This window comes from Stenella coeruleoalba (genome assembly GCF_951394435.1).
Source record: "Stenella coeruleoalba genome assembly, chromosome: 13".
NCBI lineage: Eukaryota > Metazoa > Chordata > Mammalia > Artiodactyla > Delphinidae > Stenella > Stenella coeruleoalba.
The window spans coordinates 82,059,086-82,076,064 of record NC_137159.1 but is presented as its reverse complement, the minus strand read 5'-3'; the positions used below and the strand labels follow the sequence as shown (position 1 = coordinate 82,076,064).

Sequence of the window (16,979 nt, the reverse complement as noted above, 5' to 3'; positions counted from 1 at the left end):
TGGAATGACATGATGTGGGTTTACACATTAAAAAAATTCCTCTACTAGAGTTTTACTGGAATCTTGGAAGGAAGAAAAGAAGTCTATGTTGGCCATTTTCAAGTGCAAGGCTACATAGCACTTCATATGTAAATTCTCATTGCATATATATATATTTAACTTTGTATTCCAATTATTTATGTACTTGCCTTACCTCTTCCTAAGGAATAACTTCTGATAAAACGCTAGTAAGCTTAAGGGTAGGAAATACATCTGACTCATCTTTGAATCTCCCATAGTGGTTATCAGTGCCTTACACATGATAGATATGCATTCATTCATGCAACACTTACTGACAATGTCTTATGTGCAAGAAATTAATCAAGGGTTGGAGATAGCAAAATATAAGTGTTTTTTTTTGTTTTTTGCCATTCAACGAATTTATACTCTGTTAGGTAATTAAGACAGCAGATGTGGGTATCTTTGGCCAGGAGGGGTTAGGAACTGAGGGATTAAGAAACAATAGATCCAAGTGCACTTATGAAGAAAATAATAGGCATATATACTAAGTATCATAAATTAGGTATAAACAAAGAGTAATTAGAACAGGAGAAGAAACACAATCTAGATATTTAACTAGCCTTTGTATTCATGTAAACATTGCTGTTAGAATAAATACTATGGAGAATAGCTGTGCAGTCAAATAGTTTTAAAGACTATGTTCCCTAGAACTGAGGATCCACAGTTTATGCCCTTGACCAAAGCCAGGCAAATGAGTTCCATCTCAGGACTTAGAGATCCAGAAAAGCCAAATCAGGGTTGCTCCACATAAATGAAGCTATAAGACATATCTCTAGAGTTTGTCCTTCTTGAAGGACCAAGTTTTCTGTTAAATAAAAAAATGAGAGAGAAGAATAAAGCTAACACACAAAGGAAAAAGCAAGAACAAAAAAATATTGGACAAAGATGCCTGAATACTGTTCAAGTTTCTAGTTCCAATTTTTAAAAGTTAAAATCTCATGAAGTTTAAGAATCTAGGTTTACCTAGGCAATAGATCAGCAAAAAGAACAAACTCTTTTTGACCATCCTTTCCTAGGAGGTGTCAATATTTGAATATTTGACCATCCTTTCCTAAGTAGTGTCAATCTTGCTGACCTGTCACAGGTATGTAAAAAGCAGGCAATTAGCAAAAGTGATAGGAACAAAGTAATAGTCCTATAGTAGACATACTAGTAATAGTAACAGTAACAGTTGTAGTAATAATGGTCCCTACCATTTACTGTGTGCTAGATGCTGTAAATAAGTCATTGTTATCCTTTACAACAGTGATCCCCAACCTTTTTGCCACCAGGAACTGGTTTCGTGGAAGACAATTTTTCCACGGACCAGGGTGGGGTGGGGGGATGGTTCAGGCGGTAATGCCAGCGATGGGGGGCGATGGGGGGTGATGGGCAGTGGCAGACAAAGCTTTGCTCACTCGCTCCTGCTGCTCACCTCCTGCTGTGCGGCCCGGTTCCTAACAGGCTGCAGACCGGTACCAGTCCGTGGCCTGGGGGTTGGGGACCCCTGCTTTACAAGATCCCTAACAAGGAAGCTATTACTGCCCCCCTTTTGTAGGTGTGACAAAAGGTTCAGAGAGGTTAAAATATTTTGCCCAAAGTTGATCAGCTAGTAAGTAGTGGAAATGGGATTCACACCTTGATCTGTCTGGCTCCAAAGCTTATTTTCTTTTCACTCTGCCTCCTATCAAATAACTGGAATCCAATATGACCTTTGGTCATGATTGGGAAGAACTAATTATACTACTAATGACTGAATGGGGTAAATTTTAACAGTATATTACTGTATACTTTAAAAGTATTTTACCAATGTTTTCTATTTTCTAAGTAAATTAAATATAGCACTAGAGTGTATCCTAAAAACTGATTTAAAAATTTATATGGTGTTTGCTTAACAGTCAAACATTTCCAAGTCCCAGAAACTAAAGAAACAAACAAAAAGCACTTATGCTTGAGGGACAGTCCTGAGGAAAAATACTAAGAGCACGGAGTACAAATACCAGACATTTTCTTCTTCTTCAACACCAACACTCTATATATTATATCATAAGGTGGCAGTAGTAAAAAAACTGTCAGGGAAGCAAATAAAATCTTTTTGAAGGACAACAGTGGCACTTAACACATTACTTAAAACAGAAAGAAAGAGAAAATGTGGTCAAGAAAATAAAAGGGTCAAAAGAAAATCCCGAGATAAATCAAAATTAAGATAATTTACATGTGGATAGTTGTGCATATTAATAAATTTTGTCTCAAACAATTAACTTACTTTCGAAGTTCAGCATTCTGTTTTTCCAAGCTCATTTTCATTTCTAGGAGATGATTATTCTCTTGTTTCAACTGCTTTTCTGACATTTTTAGTGTGTTAACTTGCTGTGTTTGCATCTTCAAGTCATTTTGTGTAAGGCAGCGCTTCTGAGTTTCCTGCTCTATTTTTAATGTCAAGTTTCTAACCTAAAAAATAGTGTTATTGGTATGTAAGTAAATTATTTTGACTTTCTTATCAATGAAGCTGGCAGTAAATATGATGATGTAAAATAGATTTTTCCCCTTAAACAGTTAATTCACTTCAAAATAAAATATTTCTTGGATTTTCCATAATGACATATTTTCAAAATAAAATGTGGTCTTTAAAAAAGTTTTAATCATGATTCATTTAGTATATCATCCAAATTCGGTAAAATTGAAAGATTATGGAATATTATTTTACAAGAAAAAATTTTAAATTATAAAACCATCACTGAACCTTTATAAATAAACCTAGTTTACTATTAATTCATTAAATCGTTTACTATTATTTATTAGTAAACTTCACACTTACATCCTCATTTAGCACATCTTTCTGTTTGAGGAGTTCGTTTATTTTCTGCTGTGACTGTTTGAGGTCACAGTCCAATATAGAGCATCTTTTCTCAGCCTCCAGCAATAAGTTCTCTACTTTCTGTTTTAAAGTTCTTTCCTCCAAGAGCTTTTTCTCCATTTCTATTGCCAGAAAAATGGACATAATCATGAATCAAACAAAAGGAGCATAACAAACACATGACACAGTGCTAATAAAAATTACAGTAAATGATGCTGCCTTAATAATTTTTTAAATTTCCAATTTAATATTTTCATCTCTCCTCTTAATATAATTGAATGTCAACAATTTCATGCTTGAAAATCAGGTGTTTCATTTGCAGGGTATAAAATTCTACCACACTCCACAATATTACATCCATTTTAATGAAAGCAAAATAATTCTGCCTTTACTTAATGTTTCTAAAAGACATGTACATCTTTTTAAGTAAAGATTTAGTTTTCTGCTACTCTGTGCTTCTCAGTGTTACTCTTCTTGCCTAAAAACATTAAGCAAGATCCTAATCATTATAGAGGTAGATGCTATGACCTCAATGGCTCTTTCTATATTAGCATATTACTATGCAGAAGATGAAAATTATGTTTTAGGGAGTTGGCAGAGGACAGGACTCTAGAACCAAACTTCCTGAGTTTAAATCCTGGTTCTGACACTTCCTAATTATTTGACTAGCCAACTTAATTAACCTCTCTGAGGCTCAGTTTCCTTATCTCTAGAATGGTGACAATAGCATCTACACCCATAGGGATTTTGCAAAGATTTTGCATTAGCACATGTGTAGTACTTAAATGCTGCCTGGCACATGGCAAGCACTTGATAAGTGCTCACACAGGAGAATTTTCAATGACCTAAGAAAATGTTCACAATATTTTTTAAAAGGAAAAAAAACAAAACAGTAGAGAAAATTAGAAAATATACAAAATATCATCCTGATTTAGTAGCATTCTGGTTAATCTTTACTTTTTATTTTCCTCTATTTTCTAAATGATTTGCAACAAACTTTTAATTTGTTTTATTAATCAGAAAAGACTTCTAAAGACATTTTTTCAGTCTCAAAGTGAAGAGCAGACAAAGTTTATGTCTAATCAAGTGATTTCATAGTAACTGCAAGTTATTACATGTAAAGGATTACTGATGTACTGATTAGAAAATCTGTTCAAATTCAATAGATTCTTCTGCTCCTTCATACCTAATGTTCAACCTCTAATTATCATTTATTACAGAGTTATATTGGGTAAAAATTAAACCTTATGAATTTTCAGTTTTTAATGAACTGTCTTCAAAAGTGTAGAAAAATGAAACCATTTTTCACATACTACTAAAAATAGCTAGCATTTCTAAGCACTTTTCAGGTATCATTATACTTGGTTTTCACAACAACCTAATACAGTAATTGTCCCTTTACAGGAAACAAGGCACAAAAAGGATAAGTAACTAGAGAAAGTCACATAACTAGTAATTCATTGCTAAGCCATATTCTTAAACAAAGAATGCAATGCAATGACATGCATTGGAAAAGACCAAAGGCTTTATACCAGATATACCATCTATAAAATTTAAGTTTTGTGTATTCACACAAAATATGAAAGTCATCTGTACCTTATGTTACAGCTGTAAAAAGGAATTTTAAAAAATGAGTTACATGCTAAATTGGTTTATTTTCAACACTTCAGAGAATAATCTATAAACAAATGTACTCATTTTAAAAACTAATCACCCTAATATGGGCACAGAGAATAGAAAGAGGCATGAGTGAACTCACTGAGGTGAGGAAAATAAAGATTCTGTATCTTGTTTTGGGTAGTGATTATATGTATGTATTACAAATGTGAAAAATGTTTGCATTTTATTGCATCTAAATTATGACCTCAAAAGAAATTCAACTTTGTCTTTTTAGGCCATGGACAGGGAAACATGGCGCACTAACTTTCTTGTTAGATATTTCTAAATAAAGCACTCATTTCATTTTATATCATCTAGAATCAATGCCTTAAACCAAACTGTTTAAAAAAAAAATCTCCAATTTTAATTACATTCAATAATTTAAAGGCTATTTTTTGCTAAGTTATTAATAAATGTTATGCTTTAATATGAAGTGAAATTTCTTTTTAAGAGTTTTATAAATCTTTGACAAGAATACTTTACTGATTTCCTTTGGAATTTCAAATCCATCATATATGAACAGTCAGTTTGGAAAACAAGAAATTATCTAAAAGACAATTAATTCCAAGATACGGGCTTGGTTTGTGGAAAAGTTCACTTTGCTATCTTACCCTATACTCATTAGTATTGTGTGACTTTGACCAAATCTAGCTAGTATATTTATCATGTCAGATTTCAAAATATTCAGTGAACTTATATTCTATAAACTCGCAAGACTTTTGTAACACAAGCTGGTGAAATGTCAAACTAAATATTATAAAAAGAGCATATCCCCCAAATCTGAATAGATGTATCTAGGGCTTCACACTCTGTATGCCTGTCACTGTTGATAGCACTGAACTATTAATTTCTCTCTGATCTAGAAATTCGGTTGAGTAATTCTGTGTTGGGGGCGTACTACCTTAGAAATGGATGCTGCCTTCAAGGAAAAACATATATGTAAAGCTTTCCTAATACTTTTTAAAATATTTTTCAAAATCAGAGTTGAATACAGAATCAATTCCGTAAAATGCTGCTGAAAACCTTCTTATGAAAATGCGTACCTTTCATGGCTTCTGATTTAGCTTCTTCAATGGATTCATAAATCTTATTTTTATCTGCCAGCCGTGCTTTTGTAGCCTTATGTTCAGCCTCTTCTTGTTCTAGGCTCTGCTGTATAACTTTTAGTTGGTATGTCATATCTATTTCCATGTTGTTCTTCTCCTATTAAAGATTTTAAATGGCAGCTATCAACAAAAAAGACTGGCTTGCAATTTCAAAAACGTAGAGTCTTTTTTTTACAGGCTTACTAATAATGTTCAACATGTTCCCTCCGATCTTCAAACTTCTTGTAAAAGTAATCTATGCACTCTACCTGTTCACTTCCCTCTGTACCCATCTCCCACATCTCCACTCTACTGTTTTGAGATCTTCATTGAGATTGCTTGAGCTCAATAAAGTGACAAATGATATCTCAGTATCAAATTCAACAGACATTTATAGTCTTTATTTCATTTGAACTCACTGTTGCCCTTGAAACTATTTCCTTGACATACCTGACACTGAACTCACTTGGCTCTCCCCATCCTGCTCTCATCTTTTCTGTTGCATGTGAAGTTTTCTCCCAGCTGCCCCTTAAATGTTGGGTGTTCTCTGGAGTAGTGTTCTTTAGCCATAATGCTTCTCCTCTTCCTATATTATCACTTCTCAAACTTTTAAAACATACCTAATGCTTCCCTTTGCTATATCTAAAAAAAAAAAAAAAGAAATCTCAGGATCCTCTACTATTCACCCTTATTTTCCACCTAGGAGACTTGTTTTAAGTTGAGAATCTTTAATAGAAGTCAGCCTATTTTCGATACATCCTCAAAAGATTTTCTAATTCTCTGTTTTCTATAATTTATATCGTAAATATAGGTATTTCTTTTGTTTTTCAAGAATAAAAATGATTTTTTTCAAACTACACAATCCACCAACAGACTAATTTACTCTGCTCTGAAAAACCAATGCTCTAAGCAATCTCTTTGCAGATGGGCTCTTCCAGTCACATGGTTTGAGTTACTTCTATATCGATGACTCTCAAATATTTCTAGCTGCTACTACCATAGCTTACTTCTTTGTAGACATCCTAATTTGGCTGTCTCACAGGCATCTCAACTTAGGATTAAAATTGATTTATCACTGTCTCCTCTAAAACAGCTATTTTTCCTTTATTCTTTATTAATTAATGGTACCACTATAGATTTCGTCACAAACTAGGAACCCAGAACTCGTTCTTGAGTACTATTCACACGCCATATCTAATCAATCACTAAGTGTTCCCAAATATTCCTCCTCCAAATATTTCTCAGATTCATCCTTATTTTCCATCCTTTGAACTACTGTACTAGTTAAGTCTCCATTATCTAGGTTACTGAAAAAGCCTCTGACTAATCTACCTACGTCATCATGTCCTCCTCAAACCTAGTTTCCACATGGTACATAATGATCTATCTTAAATGTTCCTCTAATAAAATCATCCACTTCAGTGGCTAGTCCATTACTTAGAGCAACTAAGTGTTGTTAACAGAGTATTCAACATCTTGCATGGCCTGGCTCATGCCTGGCTCTGTAGCCTCACTCAGGCCAGTGAATTCATCACACTTTAACATTAGGTTTTCAGGCCAGTTTTAGCCTGACGTCTATTTTTGTAAAATTTCATTAGATCATAGCCATGCCCATTCCCTTTACTGCAGCAGAGACCATATAGCCTGCAAAGTCTAAAGTATTTACTGTCTTTCCCTTAAAAGATTAAAATTTGTTGACCCCTGCTCTTTACTCCAGAAATACTGAATCATTTGCATTTAAATAAACTGACTATGACTTTTTTATTTTCTATCCTCTGTGCCTTATGCCCATGCTGTCCTCCCCAACTTTACCCTGTCAACCAATCCTGCCCTGTCAGATTAGGGATTCATTCTGTGCACCCAATATACCCTGCTCATACCTCTATCATTCTACTTACCACACTGCATTAGAATTATCTGTGTACTTTATTATTACTTTAGAAATTACCCATTAGACTGTGAGATTGTTAAGGGGAAGAACTGCATCCTGATATTTCTACCACATGATACATTAAATACTTAAGTGAATGAAAATAAAATATTAACTGCACAGAGCCTAAAAATTATCCCTGGTTTATAGTACTTTTTGGTAAACTTCTAAATGAAAAGTCACGATAACTTTATGTCATTTTAAAGACATATTGTAAGATGGGCTTCCCTGGTGGCGCAGCGGTTAAGAATCCACCTGCCAATGCAGGGGACACGGGTTCAATCCCTGGTCTAGGAAGATTCCACATGCCGCAGAGCAGCTAAGCCCACGAGCCACAACTACTGAGCCTGCGCTCTAGAGCCCATGAGCCACGACTACTGAAGCAAGCGTGCCTAGAGCCTGTGCTTCACAACAAGAGAAGCCACTGCAATGAGAAGCCCGCTCACCACAACAAAGAGTAGCCCCCCGCATGCAGCAACAAAGACCCAATGCAGCCAAAAATAAATAAATAAATTTATTTTTTTTAAAAAAAGATATATTGTAAGTCAAAATTTGCATTTTCCTTGGATGCCCAGGAAGAAGCATCCTCATTATACACCCCAAGAGACTCTCCCTTCATAAGCATCTAACATCTAAGGGCTGCTTGTAGTGTTATGGTATGCCTTAAAATACACATCCCTAATCTACATAACCAAGTGTGAATATAAGAAAGTACATGAGTGTTGGAAATATTTCAGTTACTAATTTTCCTTATTTTAAAATAAGTTTTTCAACCCGAAACTGTCTAGTCATTTACTTACACAAACGTAAAACTTAACATGTTTTACCTTTTCCAAATCAGTAAATCTCTCCTGTAGTTGTCTCTTCTCAATCTCTACTTTTGCTAATAAGATTTTGCCATTCTTTAAATCTTCTTCTAGGCCAGATATTCTACCTAAAATTGAAACATTTTTAAAAACAATAAACTCATATAGTATACATATTAAACTTAGAGTAAAAAATCTGGAATTCACCTCATTCTTTAAAGTTGTTATAAGCAGAACTTTTATAATTGTTGGTGTAGTGCTTTAGAGTTAATTCGACTGGAATCCAATCTACCACCTTTAGAAGTGGTTTGTTACTAAAAATACTTCATTATCCATCATCTAAGGTTATGTCCAAAACACAAATCATTAAGATGAACTCAAGTGCAATATCTACTTTAATACCTTGTAAATCATTAATAATCTCTGATCCATGGGTTCGGTCCCTCCTTTCAGATTCTAGAACTGACTGAAGATTGATAAATTCCTTTTCAAGTTTTAACTTGGCAGTCTCCAGCAGGCAATTTTTATCTTGCAGATCTCTATTGTTAGATTCCAGCTGTTGAATCTGTTTTGAACTTTCTGCCTGGGTTTTCCTTAACCGGGCTGCAGTATCAGATTCTGTTCGCAGCAAAGCATTGGTTTCATCCAGCTGTTATTCCATTCAAAACAAAACAAACAACAAACAAATAAACACAGGTATATATGATGAAAATACCTTCAATTATTACCCCATTACTATTTAAAATAAACAAAAACCTAAAAAATATCTTCCTAATGATTTCCTCTTCGTAACACTGCCAATTAAAACAAATGTTAACAGATAGTCATAAATAAAATTTAATATCCTTATAAACTGGGATCAACCTACTTGTCTCTGGAGTTGATTCACTTTCTCAGTGGATATTTGAGAGTTCTGATTTCTTTTTTTCAAATCTTCAAGTTGATCTTTTAAACTGTTAACTGTGATAAAAAGCATTTTAGCGGTAAGCTTCAACACAACACACACATACACACAAACATTTTCTCTTAGTATTTAATATTCTACACCACAAACCATCATTCTCCAAATTTCGCTTCTTGTCTGCTTCTTGATCAGCTTTCCGCTGATATTCTGCATTTTTGTGCTGAAGAAGCGCCTTTTCTCTTTCTAATTGTCTTAATGCTGATTCCACATTTTTCCTTAAGGTAATCTGAAATAATGCTTGAAGTTATTATCAAAGGAAAGTATGTATAAAAATCAAACGAAAACAAAAAATATTTCAGTTACATCAAGCAAATAAAAAAGACCTTTAAAAAAGCTATTAACTGCCCTTTTGTTAAAACTACAATGTTTTCCATATTTTTTAAATAGCACACTATTCTTAAATAATCAAGACCATAAGTGCTTTGTTTACTATTGAAAATCAAAATTTCTGTAACATTCCATCACCACTGAACCATCTTTACTTAATACAAACTATGGGTCTGAATAAAAAAAGAAACAATTGTCAATTTCTATTTTTAAGTCACGTTAGTAATATGAGTGCAATTTTCTTTTTACTTGAAATATCTACACATACTAAATTAACTCATTTGCAAAAACATAACAAAATGAAGCCTATTATCATGGTTACCCTATAATCTGAGAGTCCTGTCCACCAATACTACAAGGTAGATTTTACTATATAACAAGATATGTATTAATATGGTACTAAAAGAACTCTGTAGATAAGTCAGGCAACAAAACTTTTTATGAACAAAAATGTTAATAAAAGCAGAGCGACTTTACCTCTTCTTCTAGCTCCTTTGCTACTTTCTCTAGGCGAGTATTAACAGATCTAAAGAATTTCAAAGGCAACAGTAAATAATTCTCTCCTAGTTTACAATAAAAACATTTACCATAAATTATAAAATTATCATATAATTACTTTTTAGCTCTTCTTTTTTAGTAAAATGTTTAAACTTACATTTTAAAATATAACAATTATCTACAAAACATACTTGCACTTCTGCTCTAGTTCCTCTTTGGCTTGTATCTCACTGCTAAGGTGTTCTTCTAATGTGTATAGTTTTTTCTGAATCTGTCAGAAAATAAGAAACTATAATTATAAAGTCTGATCATATTTAAAAGGTGAGAGGCTTAAAGAAAACAATGATAATCTCTTTTCTTTCAACTTAATATAGGTACAGTTTTTGTACATTCTTAATGTGATTTTTATTGACAGAGAGAAAAAATCCTCCATCTCTTGCTTTCTGTTACAGTACACATGTATGTATGAACACACTATGTAAACATAAGAATAAAAAGCTCCGATCTTGGCAGAATTCTTCTATGACACCAAGTTTCTCATTCATTATGAACAAAGGATATCCTTTGATACCCTCTATCATTCTTTTGTAGATTATTTATTCGAAAATACTGTCACCATTTGTGCTTATAAAGATAAAAGGTCTACATCTGAAACAAATATTTGGAATATTTGACTGAACACACTCAAAAATATATTACTTTTCTTAAAAATAATAAAAGCTCTTCCCATTTTTCCAAAGAAGACATGCAGATAGCCAAGAGACCTATGAAAAGATGTTCAACATGACTAATTATTAGGGAAATGCAAATGAAAACCATAATGAGATATCACCTCACATCTGTCAGAATGGCTATCATCAAAAAGACAAAAATAACAAATATTGGAGAGCATATGGAGAAAAGGGAACCCTGGTGCAGTGTTGGTGGGGATGTAAATTGGTACAGCCACTATGGAGAACAGTATGGAGATTCTTCAAAAGATAAGGATAGAACTACCATACAATCCAGCTATTCCACTTCTGAGTATTTATCTGAAGAATATGAAAACACTAATTCAAAAAGATATATGCACCCAAGTTATGGAAACAACCTGAATATCCACTAGTGGATGAATGAATAAAGAAGATGTGGTATATTATACACAGCGGAAACTACTACTCAGCCCTAAAAAAAAAAAAGTGAAATCTTGCCATTTGCAACATGGATGAACCTTGAGGGTATTAGAAATAAGTCAGAAAGTGAAAGACAAAAACCATATGCGGAAACAGACACACACACACAGAAAAGGAAAGAAAATAAAACAAAGACAAACTCAAAGACAGGGAACAGATTGGTCATTACCAGAGGAAAAGGTGGTTAGGGCTGGATGAAATGAGTGAATGGGGTCAAGTGTATGGTGATGGATGATTACTAGACTTTTGATAATGATCACTTTGCAATGAATACAGAAGGAGAATCATAATGTTGTATACCTGAAACTTATGTAATGTTACATAAGTTTTCCTTCAAAAAAAGATATATAAAAGCTCTTCTTTATATCTTCCTACACTGTGCCAGGCAAAATACTGTGAAAAGTTGTCAACAATAACTCTTTTGGATAAATGACAACTAATTAATTACAAGTCATCTTGCTATAAGGCCAGATATGTCGGGCTTTAAACAAACTAAAACTACAGAAAGCATTAAATACTGCATTTTGGGAGCCTTACTGCCTTTATAAAGGATTTAATTTTTCAAGTTCCTTTTGTGTTTTAGGTACAGTGGCAGGCACTTTACAGATATTGTCTCATTAATCCTAACAAAACCCCTAAAAAGATGGGTAGTATTATATCTATTCAATAAAGAAACTGAAATCCAAAAAAGGTGAACAGTTGGGCCAAGATAGCATAGCTAATAAATGGCAGTGCCCAAAAGATCCTGATCTATTAGATTCCATGGCCAATGTTCTTTCCACTATTCTTTCTAGTGATTATGTTCTCCATGACTTCTTAAATATTTCATATACCTTAAGCAAAACTGTATACTTCCCTAGTAAGAAAATACAGGCCAATGAACTAGTCAAGTTTAACAGCTTTTGGCTACTACTACATTAGTATAATTCGATCACACTAGTTATCACATGCCAATCAAAAGTTCTTACTGCTACTTATATATCCTTAATAAATAAAAACAAGAAAATTATACAATATATATTTTAAACAACAGATCCATAGGAGCAATAATAAAAAGAATACTTGGTAGAAAAAAGGTTGAGAACTTCTCTCTTGGGTAGGTGTAGTACTCCAAATGCTAGGTGGAATGTGATTATAACAAAACATCGCTAGAGTGATGAGATTTTCCTGTTTTTCAACATATTTGACATCAACATACCTCTTGACTCTCCTATTTAAAACAAAACAAAAACATTAAAATGCTTGTTATGCTTTGTAAAATTCCTAAAACACAAATCATACCAAAACTACCTAACTAATTTTTTTAGGTTTTGAAGAGAAAAATGTTTAGCATCCTCATTTATGTGTGTGTTCATGATTTAGCTTTGTATAGAGGTCACAAAATATTGTAACATTTTGATAAAATTATCCTTTATATGAATTCATTGCTAAATAGTCAAAATTTAAATCATCCACTATTTCTATATCCTTATAGCTTATTATCTGTACTCTTTTATAGTACTAAGATCATAAAATTTTCTAACTGGTAGAAAATACAGCTGTTTGTAAACCTATTCTATCACTTTTGCTACTAAAACTAAGCCTAAAGCCATGTACAAGTCATCTTTTCACTAGCCATTGGATCTCACACAGTGATACTTGTCAAATAAATGAATCACTTCAATATTATGCTGAACTGGATTGCAAGAAGGAATGCCATCTAAAAGTAGCATCAAGTGAACTTTAAAAATACAGGGATATTACTAAAATATTTGAACACGTGTAGAGTAGTAAAAATTTATACATACTTCGTTTTTCCTTGATTGTATCGAATCATTTTCTTTACAAGATGGAGAGTCACTTAATAACCTAGAAAGAAAGGCAGGAAATAAATTCTTTTGCGTGTCATTTTAACTCATTTTCTAACACCAAGTTATTCTCAGAATTAAATTCCAACTACAGATTCTCTTTCTTTTCACTTCAACATATTTAAAATGAAGTAATATTTTCCCCTCTAGAGATGTATAACATTTTCAATCATTTAAAATGATAAATATTTCTTGCCTCTCACTCTTAAGAGGATGTTCTAGTCTTTAACATCGTTGAGACTGGAGTCACTAAATAGCACTACATTTTTCTCCCTATTCATCTCATTTTGAGTTCCTGTAACTATCTTATTCTTCTTTTCTAGAAATCTTCTGGAAAGAGATAGCTCTCCTCCTTTTCAAAAATAACATCTCTTGATCTCCAGGTCTTAATACACAAATCATCACTTCTATTTAACTGTTAATTTCTCGCTTAACTGGGTCCTTCCTCACTGTGTATAAACATGCTTGGGTTTCTCCTGGCACTGATATCCTCAATTTAGTCAGCATTACAGTAGTTTTCAGAACACTGTCCTTAGCAGGATGACAATTCATGCTGGGTTGCTTGGGATTTTCCTGGTTTTAGCATGGAAGTCCCACACCACATCCCAGGAAACCCCTCAGTCCTGGGGAAACTGTAATGGTTGATCACCCCAACCATTACACACATGGAAATACCAAAAATTTCTCAAATATATGTTTCTCAAACATCTTTAATACTTCATTCAACTATTTAACAGTTTTCAGTGGCTCTTTGCTGCCTGTCAAAGTCAAAAGTCCCTTAGCACAGCACACAACAATCATCTGTTGCATTATGCTTCCCCTAAACTCCAACTCCAGTCTATTTTCTAATGTTATACCCAATAATCACTCCAGTTGACCAATATGTATTGAATGATCTTGTGCCAGGCTCTGCACTACATGGAGGGATTACAGGCAAGAAAATCACAGTTTCATTAAATCCTCCAAATGGTCATGATACAGTGATATATATATATATACCCTATGTTTGAACCCTACTGGACTATACTACTCTGCTCCCAAAGTATGCTTACATTTCAAACTTTTCCTTCCAGTATTCACCTCCCCACTATACTCACCTAACCTCCTTACATCTCAGCCTTTCAAAACCCTTTCTTAACTTTAGACTTGGCTAAGATGCTACCTCTTCCCTGAGGTCTTACCTGACTTTCCCCTACCCTCGTCCCAAAGAGATGTGACTTTTATTTTTCTTCTGAACCATCTCATATCTTTTTGGTACGTTTCTTAAGGCAAATATCACATTCTACCCTTTATTATGACTATATAATTCTCCTATATCCCTTATTAGTTGACAAGCTCCTTCAAAAGCAGGTGTTTGGTCTTACTCTATATCCCCCAAAGAACACAGAACATTGCCTTACATTCATTTGTAAATGAATATCATAAAATATTCTATGAAAAAACTCAGTTTAAAACAAATTAACACTTTATCTTCTATAATTCAGTCTCGAAGTAAGACAACTCTTTATAGCTAGATGCTGAAAACAATAAATATGTAACAAACAAGTCACATACAAATTTTCTCTATAGTAGGTAAATCCTATAAAAGGCAGCTGATTTCCCACAAAAGCTTTAGGAATTGGGAAGGTTTCTACATCTCCTTTATCATCTTCAATGTCATCAAAATTGCTGCTATCTATGTCACTGCTGAGTTCAGGTACCACAGGAGCTGCCGCTATTAAAAGAAAAGAAACAAGTTATTTAATAATAATATATCTGATTTAAAATTATATAAATGACCCCTGTTTTGTTTTATATTAGTGATTATATATTATTAATATGTTATATAAATATTAACATATTACATATTGATTCATTAACGGTACTATATTATTATGATTTACTATAGAATATTTTAGTAACAGATTTTGTTTTATCATTTCAAAGAACTGAAATTTTATGTTTTATTATTATATTAGATTGGTTTTAAATATAGATAAATCAATCAAACAAGGAAAGCAGGATGATATTATTCTACGTGTTAAAATTACAAGCAGCAATAACTTGCATATACGTTCTTTAGTCTTCGGTTTTCTACATTCTTTAAGTAGAAATATTTCTTACTCTTCAAATGAATTAATGTTAAATATACATGAAGTTTAAATGAATTACTATGCTTACCCTAGTATTCACCAGAGTATGGTCTCCATAAGTAACTAATTACTGATTTATTAATTCAAACAACTGAATTAAAGAATTGTATTTCCCCAATTCTGAAAATTACTGAGATCCATAAAACTTAGCTTAACAAATTAAGAAACCTATGTTTATCATAAAAGCACTGGGAAATAAAGACATATTAGTTTGCTAAGATACTGAGGTAATATTAATTTAGTTATAAGTACTGCTTCAGAACAAATTGAAATGAAACCTCTCAATTTAAAAATTAGTTAGCATTAAGTGTACAGACATGTTTATTAATTCAGAAGAGGAATCAATTTATGAGATTTAAAATGTGATGAAATGGAAATATTTAAATTTATTGACTTACTCTCTCTTATGTTATCCCAATTCCATTGATCATTCTTAAAGAAAGGATGTTGTTTGATTTCTTCTACCCCATTTCTTCCAAGTCGTACCTCCCTAAACAATGCAGTTAAAAATTGTATTATAAAGAGTAACATTATATAAATACAAAAATATTAACTCTTATCTCAACAAGGATCAAAATAAGGATCAGAAATGAGTTTAAGATATCTTTATTAAAAGCTTCAGCTTAAATGTTGCTCAAAAATAAGCAATCTAATTTTATAGTATATGATTGCTCTAGATAGTAAATGCCATGGAAAGGGAAATATGTTTCCACCTGTTTTGTGTCAAATGAAAGTACGAGATTTTCAATGAAAAAAATCATCTGCGTGTGCCAAAACCACGTGACCAACTTTAGGGGGTAAAATGGATGGAGATTTAACTTTTGGCATAGAAGAGTTTTTTAAAACCTTTCTAATAAACGTTATTTTAAAAAATCCTCCTCCTTTCTTAAAAAGAACTCACATATTATGTTTGAAGCTATCCATGTTTACTCTGGATATATCTACATCTATATTAAATATAAATTGTTAAATATATATTACATTTATATTAAAATTATCATTCTGAATACAAAAAAATGTTACTAATAATTTCATTTTTTGACATGTTGAGTCTTCAGTGAAGACTATATGGAAATAAAAAACATTTTTTATATGTCCCTGGAGCTATGTTTAATATAAACAAAAAAACCTGTAAAGTTTAGAAGGAAGTGCTCTTAGCCACACTGATGGCATTAAATTCTTTTCAAACTATCTTTTCTCCACCTACAATCATTACTTAGACTGCAACCACACCTCCCCATAAATTGCTAAGGTAAATATTTCATGAATGGTACTCCTTTCATTAGCATATGCTGTATCCTGTTTTATATTTTACCCTTCAGCACAAATTATGGTCATTCCCATCAACTCCATCTAGTCCTCAAATCAAACATTATTTTGAGTTTATCACCATGTATTATTATTCATTAATCATGTAATTAACAATCAAAGTTTTATTGTACAAATGATAAACATATAAAAATGATTAAGCTGTCTAATGAGGAAAAATATAATTTTCTTTCTTTGTATGGAAAAGAAATAATTCATAATACTTAGTTTGACAAGAACGAGGGAAACAATTATTAATAATGGAAATATACCCTGATGTGGCTTCTCTGGAGGTCAAATTTGTAACTCAAGTAGGTCAATTTTAAAATGTATCTCCTAGAATTCCACCTTTAAG

At 32.7% G+C, this 16,979-nt stretch overlaps 1 protein-coding gene across 1 annotated transcript in view; it reads right to left on the bottom strand.

Annotated features, from left to right (window-relative positions):
• ROCK2 (Rho associated coiled-coil containing protein kinase 2) overlaps positions 1 to 16,979 on the bottom strand; it is a 133,681-nt gene that overhangs the window by 22,788 nt on the left and 93,914 nt on the right. Inside the window, exons 8-20 of the mRNA XM_079940985.1 lie at positions 15,715 to 15,806; positions 14,739 to 14,898; positions 13,125 to 13,185; positions 12,536 to 12,547; positions 10,357 to 10,436; positions 10,145 to 10,193; positions 9,431 to 9,566; positions 9,245 to 9,336; positions 8,779 to 9,025; positions 8,398 to 8,504; positions 5,599 to 5,758; positions 2,858 to 3,018; positions 2,306 to 2,490 (exon numbers count right to left, since the gene is read on the bottom strand). Coding sequence (XP_079797111.1) covers positions 2,306 to 2,490; positions 2,858 to 3,018; positions 5,599 to 5,758; positions 8,398 to 8,504; positions 8,779 to 9,025; positions 9,245 to 9,336; positions 9,431 to 9,566; positions 10,145 to 10,193; positions 10,357 to 10,436; positions 12,536 to 12,547; positions 13,125 to 13,185; positions 14,739 to 14,898; positions 15,715 to 15,806 — 1,542 coding nt within the window. The remainder of the gene's footprint in view (positions 1 to 2,305; positions 2,491 to 2,857; positions 3,019 to 5,598; positions 5,759 to 8,397; positions 8,505 to 8,778; positions 9,026 to 9,244; positions 9,337 to 9,430; positions 9,567 to 10,144; positions 10,194 to 10,356; positions 10,437 to 12,535; positions 12,548 to 13,124; positions 13,186 to 14,738; positions 14,899 to 15,714; positions 15,807 to 16,979) is intronic.